The sequence below is a fragment of the Falco rusticolus genome, chromosome 1, assembly GCF_015220075.1.
Source record: "Falco rusticolus isolate bFalRus1 chromosome 1, bFalRus1.pri, whole genome shotgun sequence".
Classification (NCBI taxonomy): Eukaryota; Metazoa; Chordata; class Aves; order Falconiformes; family Falconidae; genus Falco; species Falco rusticolus.
In genome coordinates this window covers 86,364,332-86,379,984 of record NC_051187.1, presented here as the reverse complement: position 1 = coordinate 86,379,984, position 15,653 = coordinate 86,364,332, and the positions used below count along the sequence as shown (strand labels likewise).

General features: G+C 40.4%; 1 protein-coding gene across 2 annotated transcripts in view; it reads left to right on the top strand.

The window, feature by feature from the left end:
• The window catches only part of DDRGK1 (DDRGK domain containing 1), a 39,710-nt gene that overhangs the window by 19,494 nt on the left and 4,563 nt on the right, over nucleotides 1-15,653 (top strand). The window contains exons 5-6 of one of the 2 annotated variants that reach the window (XM_037387874.1): nucleotides 9,424-9,546; nucleotides 11,704-11,742. In XM_037387874.1, the coding sequence (XP_037243771.1) occupies nucleotides 9,424-9,546; nucleotides 11,704-11,742 (162 nt within the window). The remainder of the gene's footprint in view (nucleotides 1-9,423; nucleotides 9,547-11,703; nucleotides 11,743-15,653) is intronic. The other variant, XM_037387884.1, reaches the window with a different exon arrangement.

Sequence of the window (15,653 nt, the reverse complement as noted above, 5' to 3'; positions counted from 1 at the left end):
CTGTTTGCCACAGTGACAGATCTTTTTAGTCAGTTTATGTTGATGAACACAGCTGATTAACAGGTCCCAGATGAACAAATGACCAATTTAAACGCAGGTATATAAGGGAGGAGCTGTACCTAGTCTCAAGAGGAAATTCTGAGGGTCGCTTGCTTTGTGCCTGACAGAAGTTTGGTATCACAGAATAATGTAGGTTGGAAGGGACGTCCGGACACCATCTGGTCTATCGTCCTACTCAAACTGTGTCCAGTTAGAGCAGGTTGCTCAGGACTTTGACCAGCCCAGTTTTGAGTGTCTTAAGGAAATGTCGTAACTTCAGTGGGCTCATTCAGCTGTCTGCCTGACAGTTGTAACCAGCAAGGCAGAAAGTGAAAGACATCAGCAACTCATTTTGCAACTGTTGTGTAAAATTGTGTGATTGTATTTTAATTATACAAATTTACATATGCTTCACAATTAAAGATTTCTAAACTATGCATACAAAGGTGTGTGTCAGCAGGAGTAACCCAGAAAAACTGGTACTGTCCAATTGAAAAGCTTTTGTTGAATACTTTTCATCAGGGAGGCAAACTTATTTCAGAGCTGCTTTGTGTGTTCTGGGCATCAGCGCTACCAGCTAAGAACTAGGAACAAGCTTTATGCTCTCTGGTGCTTGAGGAAGTTGTGTAGCAGCTTTGCAACATGCTTCTGGAAGCAAACGTCAAGGTGTTCTGCACAATCCTGTGCTGAGTAATTGCTGTTCCAGGGGAGCATAGCCCCCAGCTTCTAATGCAAACTTTTTGGAAAGCCCAGATTGCGTAAGTGGAATGCGTTGCTGGTAACATTTTGAAAGAGGAAAAGACAATTTTTCCTTTCCTCTGTTGGGCGTATGAAGGCAGGATAAAGCAACTTTAAAAAAAAATTCCATACATCACACATGCAGGTTGTATTCATGGGATCTTCTGTAGAATCTACATTTACCTATGGGGTTAGCCTTTCCAAAATCCTTTATCTTCTGAATTGTCTTTTTTCCTTTTCATCAGCAGAAATCTCCTGAATTTCAGAAATTGAAATGGATGAGGAGAATGTCAGTACTACATCAGGATATGTAGCATGATCCAAGACTTTGACTTGAAAAAATTTGCAAGGGACCAGTTATTCCACAGCTGCCCTTCCGAGAGAGATGTATAAATTTAGAAGTACCTGGCAGCAGTCAAAGCGTGAACCATGAGGCTGAATAACTGACCTCAACTAGTCCGAGCCGCTCTGGTGCTTAGCCAGGGTGTTTTGTAACAGCAGAACTATCAGATCTGGCTTCCTCTGGATCAGTGTCTACCACTGTTCCCCTGCCCATGTGTTTCAGTAGCACCAGCTTCTGCCTTGCAGTCACTGCTTTCCTCCAAAGTACTTCGAGTTTCTCCCCCTCGTACTTCCAGCTTGGAAAGACGCAAGATGAGCTCTGATTGCCTCTAAAGCACATCTGTTGCCCATCCTGCTTAGCATAACAGATAACTCGGATGGCGAGTGGTATATTCTTTTAAGTGTTTTGTTTCCAACCAGTTCCCTGATCATTTTATTTTATTTTATTAATATTTTCCCTAAGGTTCTGGGAATGTGATATTGTTGAAATCCTGAAGTTGGTTGAAGTGAACCGAATGACCCTAGTACTTTTGGGGGAATTAGAAGGGCATACTGGCTGGATGCTAACATAGTTTTAAGTGTCGCTTCCTTTAGAAGAGGCTAATGAACAGAATTTCAGTTCCTTCCAGAGTGGTAGCCAGCATGGCAGGTGGATTGCTAAGCAAAGTGCAGTTGAGCTTGGCAAGCCTGCTGAAAAGAAGCTGCAGCACAGGACAAAGATGTTATCCTGTTGATTGCCTATGGGTTTGACCTGGGGTATAGCTGGCTAATCAAGATCAGTCAGGCATGGTTGAAAAGTTGAGTAGAAAATAAGGGTGAAATTCTAACTAGAGATCTCTTCTCACAGAAAGTGCTTATTAACATAGCTAGCTTTTTTTTCCAAATTTGCTTTTGGTCAGTTTAGGGCAGAGTAATTTACTTTGGTTGAATGAGGAAAATCTTACTTGTTTTTATTTTAATTTTTAGTATTCCTAGTAAAGACTGCACTAAAATGGTTCTACCTCCGTTTTACAAGGCTCAGTGAAAGAGAGGAATATAAACCAAGGCTCTGATTTTTTTTTTTGTTCCTTTTGATTTTTTTTTTAAATTCCCTGCACAACAGTCCAAAGGAGCACTTGCTAGAATTTTTAAAATTGCTCAGATGGCTGAATCTAGCTTGCTATTCACTTTAGCTGATACCTTCCTTGGTTACCTAAATCTTGTCATTTTAAGCTTTTTTTGTTGTTGTTGTTTGGTTCATTCCTTTGTTTTCCCCAGTAGTCTTTATCAGGGCAGCAAGCCAGCCCACCAGCCTACATCATGAACATTATTCTGCTACTCAAGGGAAAGTGTTTTCAATATTTTATTTTTTGCTTGGGTCCAAGACAAATTGATAATTCAGTAACTGCTGAGTATTTTGAACATGGATCAAAGTAAATGTATCTGACAATATTTAATGTCCATCCACAACTGGTTTCTAGTAATTTTAGTCTCTGTCTTCGTCCAAGTCTTTAGCAGGAAACTGAACAGTTCAAGACTTGTATGTGTTTAGGCTGCATTGCTTGAGTTCCTGCTTCAGTCAGCAAAGAAAGCAGCAGTATTACAGGGAGCATGGTAATAACAAGACTTCAGTGTTTCAGTCTTGACTGGGTGATAGGAGGGGAAACAAACTGAATGAATACATACTTGATTACTGTGTGTGTAAGCGTAACCTGCCTTTATGATCGTAACATCTTATCTTTCAAATCTTGTTACAGATTGATTGTATGATGTAAAAGATACTGCCTGTCTTTCCCAGGCCCCTAGAAGCGATAAAGGGATCATTGGATTTATTGTAGTGTTTATAGAATACATAAGGTAAAATGTCATTTATACATTCCTCTAGAGAAAGAATTCATTTCCACAAGCAACGTTTTGTCACAAGTGAGCCCTTGTAGACTATTCCCCCATGTAAGTTAGGAAATGGAAAGGCAAAATTACAAAATGTAGCTCAAGTAGTGGTTGATAGTCATGAGATAAAAAGCAGAGGGTAGCTGGTTGTATGATTTTTGGAGGCAGTTTGATTACTGACATTTCAGAAGTTTATATAGTCCCATGAGACACAAGAAATTCAGGGTTTATTCCTAAGGTTTGTCTGAGCAATGTTATGGTTGTCAGCTTCATTTTTTTCCCTTCCTGTTCCAGTACATCAGAATATTTCTGCTGGTATAGTGACAGTGGCAGGTTTTCAAACAAGCGTAACCAGCTTTGTTAGTTAAATCTCAGTTGAACCTTTTTTTTTTTTTTTTCAATCTCTCTCCCAAAAATTGCTACCAAAATTGGGCTAACTTCTGTGAACATTGAGATTGTCTTAGTGTAAAGGAGAGTTTCCTTTTGGTGTTTCAACTACAGCCTTAAACTAATAGCTGAATCCTAGTCGTCAGCAAACAGTGATTCCTGCACCATTAAATACCATCTAAAAGTTTGTCAGATGATGAGGGAAGCCAAATAGATTCAGGAGTATTGAAACTCATGTTGCAGCACACAGATCTTCTAGAAATTCCCTATTGTTGTTCTTTATTAAAGTCACTGGGACTATTAACCCTTTCACATACATACCCCACTCAAGTAGATTGAGATATGAAATCTAGTGGAAATCATGACTACTTGAGTCAGATGAAAACCCACTTCGTTTTATAAGCAAATGGATATCTCCAGTCATTTTTGGACAACTCGCACAGTGCTATACTACAAGTGGGAACTGTACCTTCAAGGGAGTTCTAGGGGCTAAAATCTTGCATATTCTTCAGAAAAATAACCCTTGGTTCTGTTTAAATATATTTGTATGCACATATAAATAAAGTGTGGTTGCCCCTTGGCTTCAGTGTTGCAAACCAGATAATATATTTTTAAATTAAAGTTTCCTTTCCAGTGTTCTGATGACCTGATTGGCTATGTGTGTGAGGAAGCTCCTTGCTAATTGGCATTTGCTTCAGCTCTGCTTTACCCTGGGGATTTCCCTTTCACTCTTGGAGTTTTTTAGTGGTGCAATGGTTTACCAACCGACACCTTATCAATGAGAGCGAACTTCCTCTGATGTTGCAAAACAGTGTCTTCGTACAAAGCCTTGCAGATTGCTCACAGAAGAGCTTTTTTTTTTCCTGTGCACAGGGATTTTTGCAGATTTTACTCCCTCAGCCTAGCTTTGCCCCGCTAAGGAAACTGCTTGTGCAGGTGCAGGGCTCACAGCTATCACTCTTCTATACTAAAATGCAGCGCTGAACAGGGTGTGTTGCTGTGGACTACTCTGGAAACATAGCTTAGTACAGTAGAGAAGGTACCAGTCTTCCAGTGAGCAAGCTTTTAACTGTTGTGAAACAGAAGGCCACAGCAGGAGTGGGGACCATTACATTAAAACAAGATCTGTATTTCTTGAACATAGATAGCTATGCCCAAAGTTTCCAAACTAGGGCAATTTTATGTAGGCTTTCAGTTTTGCATTTATGTGCCTTAAATAAAAATGGTCTGGATGAGCTAGTGATCCAAAAGGTCCTGTTGAAGCTTTTGAGAGCTAAAACCCAAAAGTTTTGGCTCTTTAATTTGATGTTTGATCATGTAAGAATTGGCACCAAGTTCTAAAATGTTGATTGTTGAGTTATTATGTGTAGCATTATGTGACCGTCAAGATTTGTGTGCTTCTCAGCAGAGCCTTTCATTATCTGTTTGGCATTTATATCCACTATTCATACACAAACAGTGCCTTGCTGGAGACTGATGGAAACTACTACATTGTTTCAGCTTAAGCATCAGTTTTCAAGTGTGTACACTTTTCTGAAAATCAATTTCTTCTAAGGAAGTAAACATTGAAAAGCTTGCAGAAAGCTCATTCTACTGTGATTTTGAGAGGGTGAGGACTTTTAAGAACACTTACTCTGTCTTTCTAAAGGTATTTTTTTTATTTTGTGTCTAAACAGTGAAGGGGGCAGGAATCTTAGAGATCCATCTACTATGTGCCAAATTATTTACAGTAGAGTGCCTTTTTTCTTCCTGCAGAACCTGCACTAACAGTCCAGAAACTGGATGCTATACAAGGAGGGTTTCTTTGGTCCATGAACCTCAAAGCATTTGGCATAGAAACCAGTATGCTCTTTCTCATTCTGCACATTAAAGAAACAGCTGCAAACAAGGAGCAGCTGGTAGCAGGTAGTAGTTGGAGTCCAGTGTTTGCTCTACCTTCCTCACTAGCAGTGAGATCTCTTCCACTTAGCAGTCAAATAAGCTGCCTAGAAGTGATTTGTTTGTCAGCAGGTTGGTCCTTTGTCTGATTTGTAGGGGAGTTGGCACAGCACACAACTAACAGCTTCCTCTCTAGGAAAGCTGCTTAGGCAAAGCTCTCAGAAAAGCTACTTACTGTATAGGTCAGTATCACTTAGTCTCAGTGTAATTTTAAATGGGTCACTGCAATGAAAGTTAGGAACAGTGGTTCCGTATCTTCTTGCCAGACCGTACTGTAAGGGTCCTCACCTATTGCTAAAAATAGTATTGCATGATAAACCTCCAAAGGCTGTAATCTGTCAACTAGGCAGAACAGTGCAGTTACTCAAGCAGCATTCCAGGACTCCAGAGGGATTTGTGATCCCAAGAGTCAAGGTTGTCTTCCAGCTCTAAGCCTGAAAGTTTTCAAGATGCTCTGGGTTTCACCTGATACAAGATTGGGCTCTTGTGCGGTTGTGTGTTTTTGATGTCATAGAAATAATCATTGTGATCAAGGTAAGAGTTGAACAGAAGGTGGTGATCTGAGAGGAGCCTCACAGCAAATCCAGGTCCTTGGTGGGATGGAAAGAACCTGGAGAGCAGTGGCAGGACTGGGACTGGCTGCAGTGGGAAGTCAGTGCTCACTAGATTTGGTATAGGAAAGGGGTAAGGTTGTTGCAAAGTGTCTCCCAGAGTGCTGGAGATCCACAGGGTGCACAGAGCTCTGGAAACTCTTGGGTCTCTGCCGTATGAAGTGACACATGGGACTCATAGCAGGCATGCAGAGGTAGAGTCGATCCAGCAGTGATAATGTGGACATTTCATCAGAAAAAGGAGAGAAGGAAGAAAGCTTTAAGGGATTAATTTTAATTTCAAACACACACACACACGCCCCAATGAAGACATTGGTCAAAGTGAGAGAGTTTGTTCTTCACGCCATGTAGTAAACTGATCAAGAAGAAATCTTCACACTGTAGCAAGTTCCCCAGTTTGAGTAACGTTGAGGTGGGTGAGAAGTGAACCTGCTTCAAAAAAAAAAGAAAAAAATTTAAAAAGGCTGCTGAAGGTGAGCATCTGCAGTCACTGAATTTCCATGATGCTGGGATTTCCCCACCACCCCACCCATTGCTTAAGGGAGGTGGCCCAGCTGTTATCTCTCCTCTGAGCCACATGCTTTACCACTTAACTCCACAGCAGTTAATGAGATCAGAGTGAGGAGAGGCAAAGAAGCCTGACTGGCAAAGATGTGGTTTTCTTAAATTTATATTTGTGCTGAGTGCCCCCTATATGACTTGCATGAAGCAAGTACTGGGCTCTGTTTCATTAGTAGACCCTGGGGCGCTAAGAGTGTTTCTGTGTGTGGGTTATGCATGCAGACAGACTGTTTTTTGTGGGAATGACACCTGTCTAAATTTGACCCTGCACCTTCCATGACTTAGGCGTGCAAAAGAAGAGCGCTAGCGTGATGGTGAAAAAAATAGCTGAGAGGGAGTGTTGATAGACAGCCTGACTTCGCTAGGGTTTCCCCTGCTCAGCCTCACTGCTGTTGCTGGTTGCTTCTCCCAGTGCAGTTGGGCAAAGTCATCTCTCTTCTTGGCTTTGAACCAGTTTACAATTTGGCTATATCATTCTTTTTCTGCAGATTGAATCATAGGTGAATTTAGGTAGTAAAGCATGTGAGACTGTACAGGAAGTGGCTGGGATTTTTAGTTATTAAATGAAAAAGCTTCTGGAAATAGTGTTATGGAGGAGGCTACAACTGCCAGGAAACACAAAGCTTTCAGAGCTGACATGCTTTAGCTACTGAAGCAGTGGCTCAGGCCACCTGGAAATGCCCTGCTGATCGTAGTATCAAAACTTAGGATCTGGCAAACAAACTCATGTTGGCTTTTAAGGAGACCACGAAAGAGGGAGTGATAGCAGAGTCCTTTGCCAGTCTTGCAGCAGAGTTGCTTTTCTGCACATGTTGCAAATGGAAGTACTAATTGTTACATGCTGGTATGCTTTAATAAAATTCAAGGTACTATTCTTCAAATAGGTAAGGAGGACAGGAATGAGTCTTGTTCATTTGTTGTTAGACCTTCCATAAACAGGAAAATATTTTTTAGTTATTGTTGCTCTCAGTTATAAATGGGATGCTGTCTTCTCTTTTTTCTTTTCTTCATAGAACCATCTAGAAATTACCTGCCAAAGCAATTTTCAGGTTTTGTGATTATTGTTTTTTGTCACTTCAAATCCTGTTGAATTACAACCTCTGTAATAGACCAGGGGAAGAACCTTATTCTTGTATTTCCAGGATCAAGTCAAGATTAAATTTAATGCACTTAACAAGAAAAGAACAATTGCTTTCATTTCCAGATGAATTATGGTTATGTTGTTCTTGGCACCTGTAGCACTTATAAGGAAAAAATGAACTGTTGGGCTTTTGCTAATAGTTGTTACAGTGATGAATGACCCAGAAAATGGTCTTGTTTTTTCTTGAGGCCTTCCTCAGATCTATAGGGGTTTTTTTATGAGATAGCAGTTTAAAAAATGGTTTTGACTTTGCACATACGATAAGATCCTTTTGGTCCTGTTTTTCTCAAACTTGCATGTAGGTAGTATTCCTTCTTGTGACTTCATGGGAGTTTGATTAAATAAAATTAGGACCAAATACACTTTCTCTTAGTTTTTTATTGAAAGGCAAGCCTCCCATCCCCATTTCTGGAATCTTGCTGGTTTTGGCCTTACATGGCATCTTTTCTAATATGGACATTTTTCAATATACTCAATGACCTGTTTCTGTCTCTTCATGCTTTAATCGAACAAGCGTTTGCTCTCCAGCTGTTTAAGGAAGCAATTACCACATTAGTGACAAAGATATAGCATGGCAAGCATTTAGAAATCAATAATTACGAGATAAATTCCTATGATAATAGGAAAGGCATACCCTGAGATTGTCACTGAAATCTAAAGAACTCATCTTAGTAAGTTTTAGTCAAGCCTTTGCCATGTGATAGCAACTAGAGGCCAGTCAAGTTGGAATCTCATTGTACCAGGTGCTGTACAAACATAAATTTCTCTGTGGAAGAAACAGTTCTGTAAGGAAACATTTTTCTTCTGTGTGAAGTTAAATGTGTGAAGTGTTTCAGAGAACAGCAAAACAAGTTTTAAAAGAAAATGATGGAAAACCTGCAAATTTATAACCTCCCAGTAAAAACCTGTTCTTTTTTGAAACATTTTTTAAAGTAATCTATCACATTCCAAAAATTTTAATCACAGTTTTGCTTTGGAAATGTGTGACTATTCTATATAACCTAGATATAAATCACTCTTTTACTCATGTTGGGCTTAGAGTTTTCTGGGTCTGCATAAGTTCGGTTTTTTTAAGACTTAACATTTCTTGCAGGGTAAGTAAGCAACTGGAAGTATTTTTGTTGTAAATAACTAAAAACAGAGCATATAGGATTTGGTTAACAATCAAATATCTTTAAAACCCCTTTTTTTTAATACAGTAATGCTTTGTCTCCTACATCTAAAATATTTTATACAGTTCTTTACATTCCATGTAGATGTAGTTTGCTTCTATGTCATAAGAAAGAGAATTTACTTGAAACACTTTTACAGGCCGGCTTCTTCCCACACACAGATGGACACCAGTGTAACTCCACTATTCTTTGTGATCATTCCCAATGTACACTAGTGCATGTCAAAGCAGAATTGGGGCCAGTTACTGAAAATGTGGATGTTGCATCAAAGTACAGTTAGGGGCAGGGACTTCCTGTCACGGGATTTACAGAAGAAACATATTCATGCAAATTAAGCAAGCAGTTTGCTATATAAGTGTGTTTTTTCTCCCCTGTGTCAGATCTGTTAAGAACCAGCCTAGCTATATTGTGTGTGAGCTTACATGACCATGTGAGATGGTTACTACCTTGACGGGTGCTGGTCAAAGTAATGATGCCATCAAGGGAGAATTTAGACTCATTTTGGAAAATCCTAATCTGCTGTCTCTCTTAGTAAAACCAGACTGCAGATAAAGAAGATACTTACTTAAAAATAAACCTTATTTGGGGAGGAGCAAACTGACCACTTGTCACCTTTCCTGTCCAGGAAGAGGAAAAAAGGAAGGCAAAGGAAGAAGAGGAGAAAAGAGAGTATGAAGAGTACCTGAAACTGAGGGAGAGTTTTGTAGTTGAAGAGGAAGGGGTTGAAGAATCAATGACAGAGGAAGAGGTATGTATGTTAGGCTGTCACTGCAGTTTCCTTTATCATTAGGCTCAAGTTGCCCTTACTGCATTCTGTCTTGTGTAAAACAAACTTGAAAGTCGGAGTCAGCCAAATGTTTTTGCTTGTAGAAACTAAATTATGTATATGGCACAAGTTAACCTGCATTATTTCCTGGGGAGTGCTACAGTTCCTCATACCAGACTCCTACAAGTTAGAGTGCTAAGGCAAATGCATATTGCTGGGAGTTAGTTCTCTCCCTTGATCTAAGGACTGAAATAAAAGTAATTCTGGAATTCAGCTAATCTTTCTGTCGTCGGCTCTGCCCTACCCATGTACAGTGGGCCAGATGAAAGTGAGGCTAAATTTGGAGTTTGGTAGTGCCCACATATCTTTAGGGGAATTGCTTGGGTTTGGTTTTATTTTCTAGACCAAGAGCTGCTGTGAAATCAAATTAAAAACCAAGCTCTTGTCTTAAAAGGCTTCTGTTAAGAGAATTCATAGGACGCAGCCCTAGTGCTTATGGGTTGTACGTCGGAAAATTGTGCATGCAGTGTTGCAAATGATTGCTATGGTTGATAGCATTTCAGATTTGTGCATAACGTTCTAGTATGCCGCTCCTGTGGCTGCCTGCGGGCGCACTTCTGGGGATGGGGGTTGAAATGTGATATTTGACATATCACAGCAAACTTGAAAAAAGTTTCACTGTTGTGGGAGGCAGTGTTCTTATTCTGTCTGCTGAAAACCTGTTAGCTTCATTTTAATTGCTATCAAATGCTGAAATTGCTCTTGGGTTGTAGCAGTCAAATTTGAGCTGCATTTTGTGATCCGTATCCTTTTTCAGGACCATGGGTGCACTCGCCTCTCTGCTAAAGCAACCCTGTTGAATTGAATGGATTTCCATCTAGTGTGACTAAGAGTGGCTTTGGGCTGAGGAGCTTGTAATGAGTCAATACCGCTTGACATTAGTCACAAGTTCTCACTGTGGATCTCTTCCCATTAAGATAAATTCCTCCAGTATGCCAGGATTAACACCAAGAGAAGTTGTAACCTGCGATGGGGAATTTCCTAAAATGCATACTTTCTATTAAATGTTCCTTCAAAAATGTGTGCCTATCCTGTTAGAAGATCAGATTATACCTAAATATTAGTGTTCCACTTTAGATGCCCTTTGAAGCTAGAATGTGTTTATTGTCTGTGTTCCTACAGCTGCCTGTCAAGGAGAAATTAATCTTTCTATATGTGGGAACCGAGGAGGGTGTTTCTCACTCTAAAGAGCTTGGCAGGCAGTTGATAATGCCTGGATCTCAACATAAGATATCCTTGATAGGGGTGGGGAGTTAGAACTTTAACAGTAGGTGATTTGAAAGTCATCATCAGAAACAATAACAGGTACGTAGTTATTTGGAGACACCAGTCTTGCAGAAATGGCAGGCCACCCTTCTGCCTTGTGGCAGAAAATGTACTGAAGCATTTTAGTATCCTGTTACAATAGCTGACTCTGCCTTGTGGTGTTGAGGCTAGTGTGCTGAAAATCATGCTGAAAATCAAGGTCCTGAGTCCAGAGCCAAGCAGTTAATTAAGGCTGGCTGATTTCCAGGGTTGTAAAGTAACCTGATCTCCTGTTGACTTAAATGCACATTGTTTGCATTGCCTTTGAAAATTGAGCCGCTTGTATTAACATGCCAAACTTCAGGTGCATAGCTTTGGAAACGGCTTGAGCTTCCACATGTGCTGTGCAGCTGTGTGCTACACTTGACCATCTGTATGAGCTGTCTCCTGAATCACTCTTACTTTACCCCTGTACAAAATGTCCTCAGTGTGTGTGTGTAACTTCATACACAATGGACAAACTCACCCAGCCATGGTTATTTTAGGGTATGTATGATGTGAAGAGTAAAAGATTCAGAAGATTTCCTTTCAGGAAATACTTAAACACAAATTCTACTTGAGCAATGTTCTATCTTAGTAAATACTTATTGTAAATTCCTAGTTAAGATTAAATCTAGATATTATTTTTTTCCAGTTCAAATTCTCCCTCTGTGTGTAATATTTAAAACTTCGGAAGTATGCAAAGCAAACACTTAATACTTGTACTCAAGAAGTTTGCAATGCATTTAATGTTCATGAGTTTAAAATAACAGCTGTTTTCCTTGCTGTATCCAGACTCGCAGCTTTCTAATGGAATTTTTGGAATATGTGAAGGTAAGCTACCGTTGGTCTTTCTGTTCCTTTTATACTTGTTAGACTGTGTAAAATACCCTTGTCAAAGAGCTGAGTTGCAGAAAGAAGGGAAATCTTGACATCCACTTTGATTTACTTAAATATTCAACAAGTAACAAAAGTGGTACCTTGGCTAAAGTCTGCATTATTTACTTAATCATGTGCGAGCATGTCCATCATTGTTAAAATAGTTTGTAATATAGCTGTGTCTTGGCTTTTGGGGGCAGGATTGTAGCTCTTACCCTCTTTCATAAGGATAGGCATTATAAACTCTGTGCCTGGTGGATCACCCTCAGAGTTTATAAACAGCAATATTTGCTGTCAGTTGGGATTTGGGTCATTCAGGCTTTTTGTTTGTGAACATCAGCTACTGATTTAGAAAATGATCTCTACATTTCAGCTCAGCGTAAGAATTGCTGTACCAGCATGTGGCCTGCCATGCGGGATGTGTTTGTGTCTGAAACACTGGCCTTGTAAAGGTCAATCCAACTTTCCATGTGATTTCTTTTCTTGTTTTGATCCGTGCAATTTGCAATTGTTGTCTTAATGTTCGGAAGCAATATTTAAGAATAAGATCACTTGTTTTTAACAAGGTGGTTTAGTCTCCCATCATATTGTATGGTTGATTATTTAAAACCTGTGGTGTGTTCACAAGGATTTCCATTTTTGATCTGTAAGGACAAATGCTTCTTTCTCCACTGTTGGTCAAGTGCGTTTTTCTACTCTAACAATGTTACACAAATCTTTCATCCTAATCCTTTCCTCCTTCACTGGAAACTGGACTTATATCTCACAATGTATGTCATGTGTGAAAGACTTCATTAGTAAGCAAGTCACTTGTGTACTTACTGAAGTCCTAACCATTTTGTTAATCCAGAATCTCACACTTTGGGCCAGTTTTGCATATCCATTATCCCAGCCAAACCACGGACTTACAAGCAGATTTGTTTCATGGGTAATGCTTTGCAAGGAGTCAGTGTGAGTGAGTGCCATGCAAGTCTGAACAACGGCTTGACCTGGAGTTGCTGGAAAGCTACAGGTGCAAGCGCCTTTTGCTGTGCTGCTCTCTGCCTCCTGCGTCACTGGCACTTTTGGTAGTGTATCCCATTGCCAACAGGCCACAGTGAGAGAGGTTGCTAGGGTTGCATCTGTCGAGCACTTTCTGGGCAACAGTCTCTGGGAGTAATTTGGAAATGTGTAACCTACTAGATCTCAGAGTTAGGATTTACTGCAGTCCAAATGAAAATAGCCCCTGTTCTGTAACCAAGTCCCCAGCATAAGCTAGTCATCTCTGATCAGAAGCACCACCAAAAGCAGGTGAGACAGCTGAGAGCAGATTGTAAACGCTATGGGTAACATGCTTAAAGACCCTGAGTAAAACCATGGAGTGATGATGAAGCATCAGATGGCACATTTCACTTTGCAGCCACGTGGTGATTTTGATATTCTGTTTTACCCAGAAGCCAGAGAGATCCCTTTGAAAGGGAGGGGAATTCTGAAATGGCAGTGTCTGTTCAGACCACCCTCTGTTTCAATTACTATCCATGGAAGTAGACTACATGGTACGGTGTGATCCCAGTTCACCTGTTCCCATCTAAGGCTTTCAACATACTGCCAAGCTGTGGAGTAAGGAAAATGTGCTGTTCTTGATAAACAAGCTGCCCTAGCATAACAGTAGGTAGAACATGTCCCTTGGGATCTTCTGCAAAAATGCGGGGGGGGGGGGGGGGGGGGGGGGGGACACGGTTCAAGGGATAATGCAGTAGGGTCTGTTTCTGCACATTGGCCTAGTAGTTACCATGGGTGGAACAGATTAGTCACAAACTCTCAGTTCAGTGTTCAAGCACATATGTATAGTTTCATTAGTCACTTCTACTTGACGTCAGAGAAAAGCATGGGCTGAAAACCTAATTCAGAAGTACTTCAACACCTGATTTCCTATGTAGAAATGAGTTTCAGAACTAGGGCATTGCTTTCTTTTACAAGTTTTAGTATTTTTTTTAATCTTGAAAGTATGCTTAATATATAGATTATGTATTGCGCTTATATTCTGTTCACAGAAACCGTTGACTTGTATCAAGAAGCAGTGCTAAGCTGCTAGTAGCTGTCTGAAAAGTGTATAAATTAAGATCAAGTGACATTTTTACAAAACAAAATTTAATCTAGCTCTTCCATTGAATAACTTATTTTACTGGTATAACTGACTGGAGATAGCTCACTCCATGCTTCATTCCGAAGTGTGTTTGAAATAAAATGCAGCCTCTTTTCTTCAGCTCTGCCTCGTGGGATTGTTTTAAATGGGATTTTTCTTAAAGGCACCAAAAGGATTGACAATCCCCAATTCTGCTTTTCTGAAAGCTAAGTATCTCCCTTCCTTTGGGGGTTACATAGTAGCCCTGCAACCAGTTTAACCCCTCTGCTGCAGTATCACCACATCACACCCTCAGCTGTGGCAGTCTCTGCTGCGGTTGCTGTCCTGTGTGTGTGTTTGCTTCTTACAGTGGCCAGTCCTCAAGTTACAGACTCGACTGCTCTGCTCTGAGGAGCAGAATAACCAGTTCTTAATGGGAGCGTTATGGTTTTACTTAGCAGTGCTGTAGCTGCACAACACACCTTACAAACCAGCTCTGTGGGCTCTCTAAGCACTTCAAAAAATTCATAATGAAATGGGCAGAGGTTAAAGAGTGGCTGAGCAGTTCCCTTGCTGTGGAGCACTAGCTCTCTTGGCCCAGGGAAATAGGAGCCTGCATTTTCTCCATCAGACTGTTCTCACCCGGCTTGATAGTGTATCATTGAATGCATCTGAATTACAGCCAGTAAATTGAGACAACAAACTACATTTGAAGGGGATAGCAAAGGACTCAAGCTTTGATCCTTCCTGGTTTTTCTTAAAAAAATCATGCTTACAAGATAAGGGGGAAAGAATGTTATTCATCTTAATCCTGAGAGCTCTTGCTCTGTTTCATCCCTCGCTGAGGACAGTGGCAGAATCATACCTAAAATTAAATTAGTTCAGTAAAATGTGGATGTGTATATGTGGCTCTATGAAAGTTAAGTCTGTCTTTAAATCGTAAAGCATGTGGTGAAGTGTTTTGTTTGCTTGAGACCTCAAAATGTCATTATATTTCAGAGTGTGTGTGGGGAATGCATCCAAATTCCACCCCACCCTCTGGGCTCTTATTCACAGCAGGATCTATCTTGGAAACCTTCCATTAAACTTGGTCATTGAGGGTGAATATCTTCAAATGAAGGTTTAAATCCTGTTTTTCTTGTTTATGTGGCTTTGCACCCCCTCGCGCCCCCCCCCCCCCCCCCCCATCCTTTTAAAAGAAGATGTGACGAATCTTGGCAGTTCCCAGCTCTGAGAACTGAATTCCATGGACTGGTTCCAATTCCATGTGTTCAGTCTATGGTATTCAGTTCTCTAGCTTGGCTGCATCAAACTTCACAACTACTAAGTCTGTGTGTGGCTTTTTTTGTCTGATTTTTGTTCATGAAAAAGATTCATCTATTTCAGCCTCTCAATTTCTAATTTATCAGTGTCTTTCCAGCGTACTCTCAAGATCAGAAACAAATGCATCTGTTGTTTGAAGTATTGCATCTGATAATGTAGATGTAGCTCATGTGGCCGTACATATATGGCTCTTAGGAATGTGGTCCAGAATGTTAACTGAACAGTTTTCAAAAGCTTTGTATTTTCCAAGGTCCTTGCAAACAGCGTATCCTTTTACTGCTTCTAAACAGACAAGTTTCTAAAACTTTTGCAGATAAGAAAACAGGAACCAAGTAGCTCCAGATGAGTGCACCAGGTGTTTTCTCTAATTCTCTGGAGCTACAGAGAAGCATAAAACCAGATGTGAGCAGTGATGACTGTGTCCTGACTGAGAGAGGCT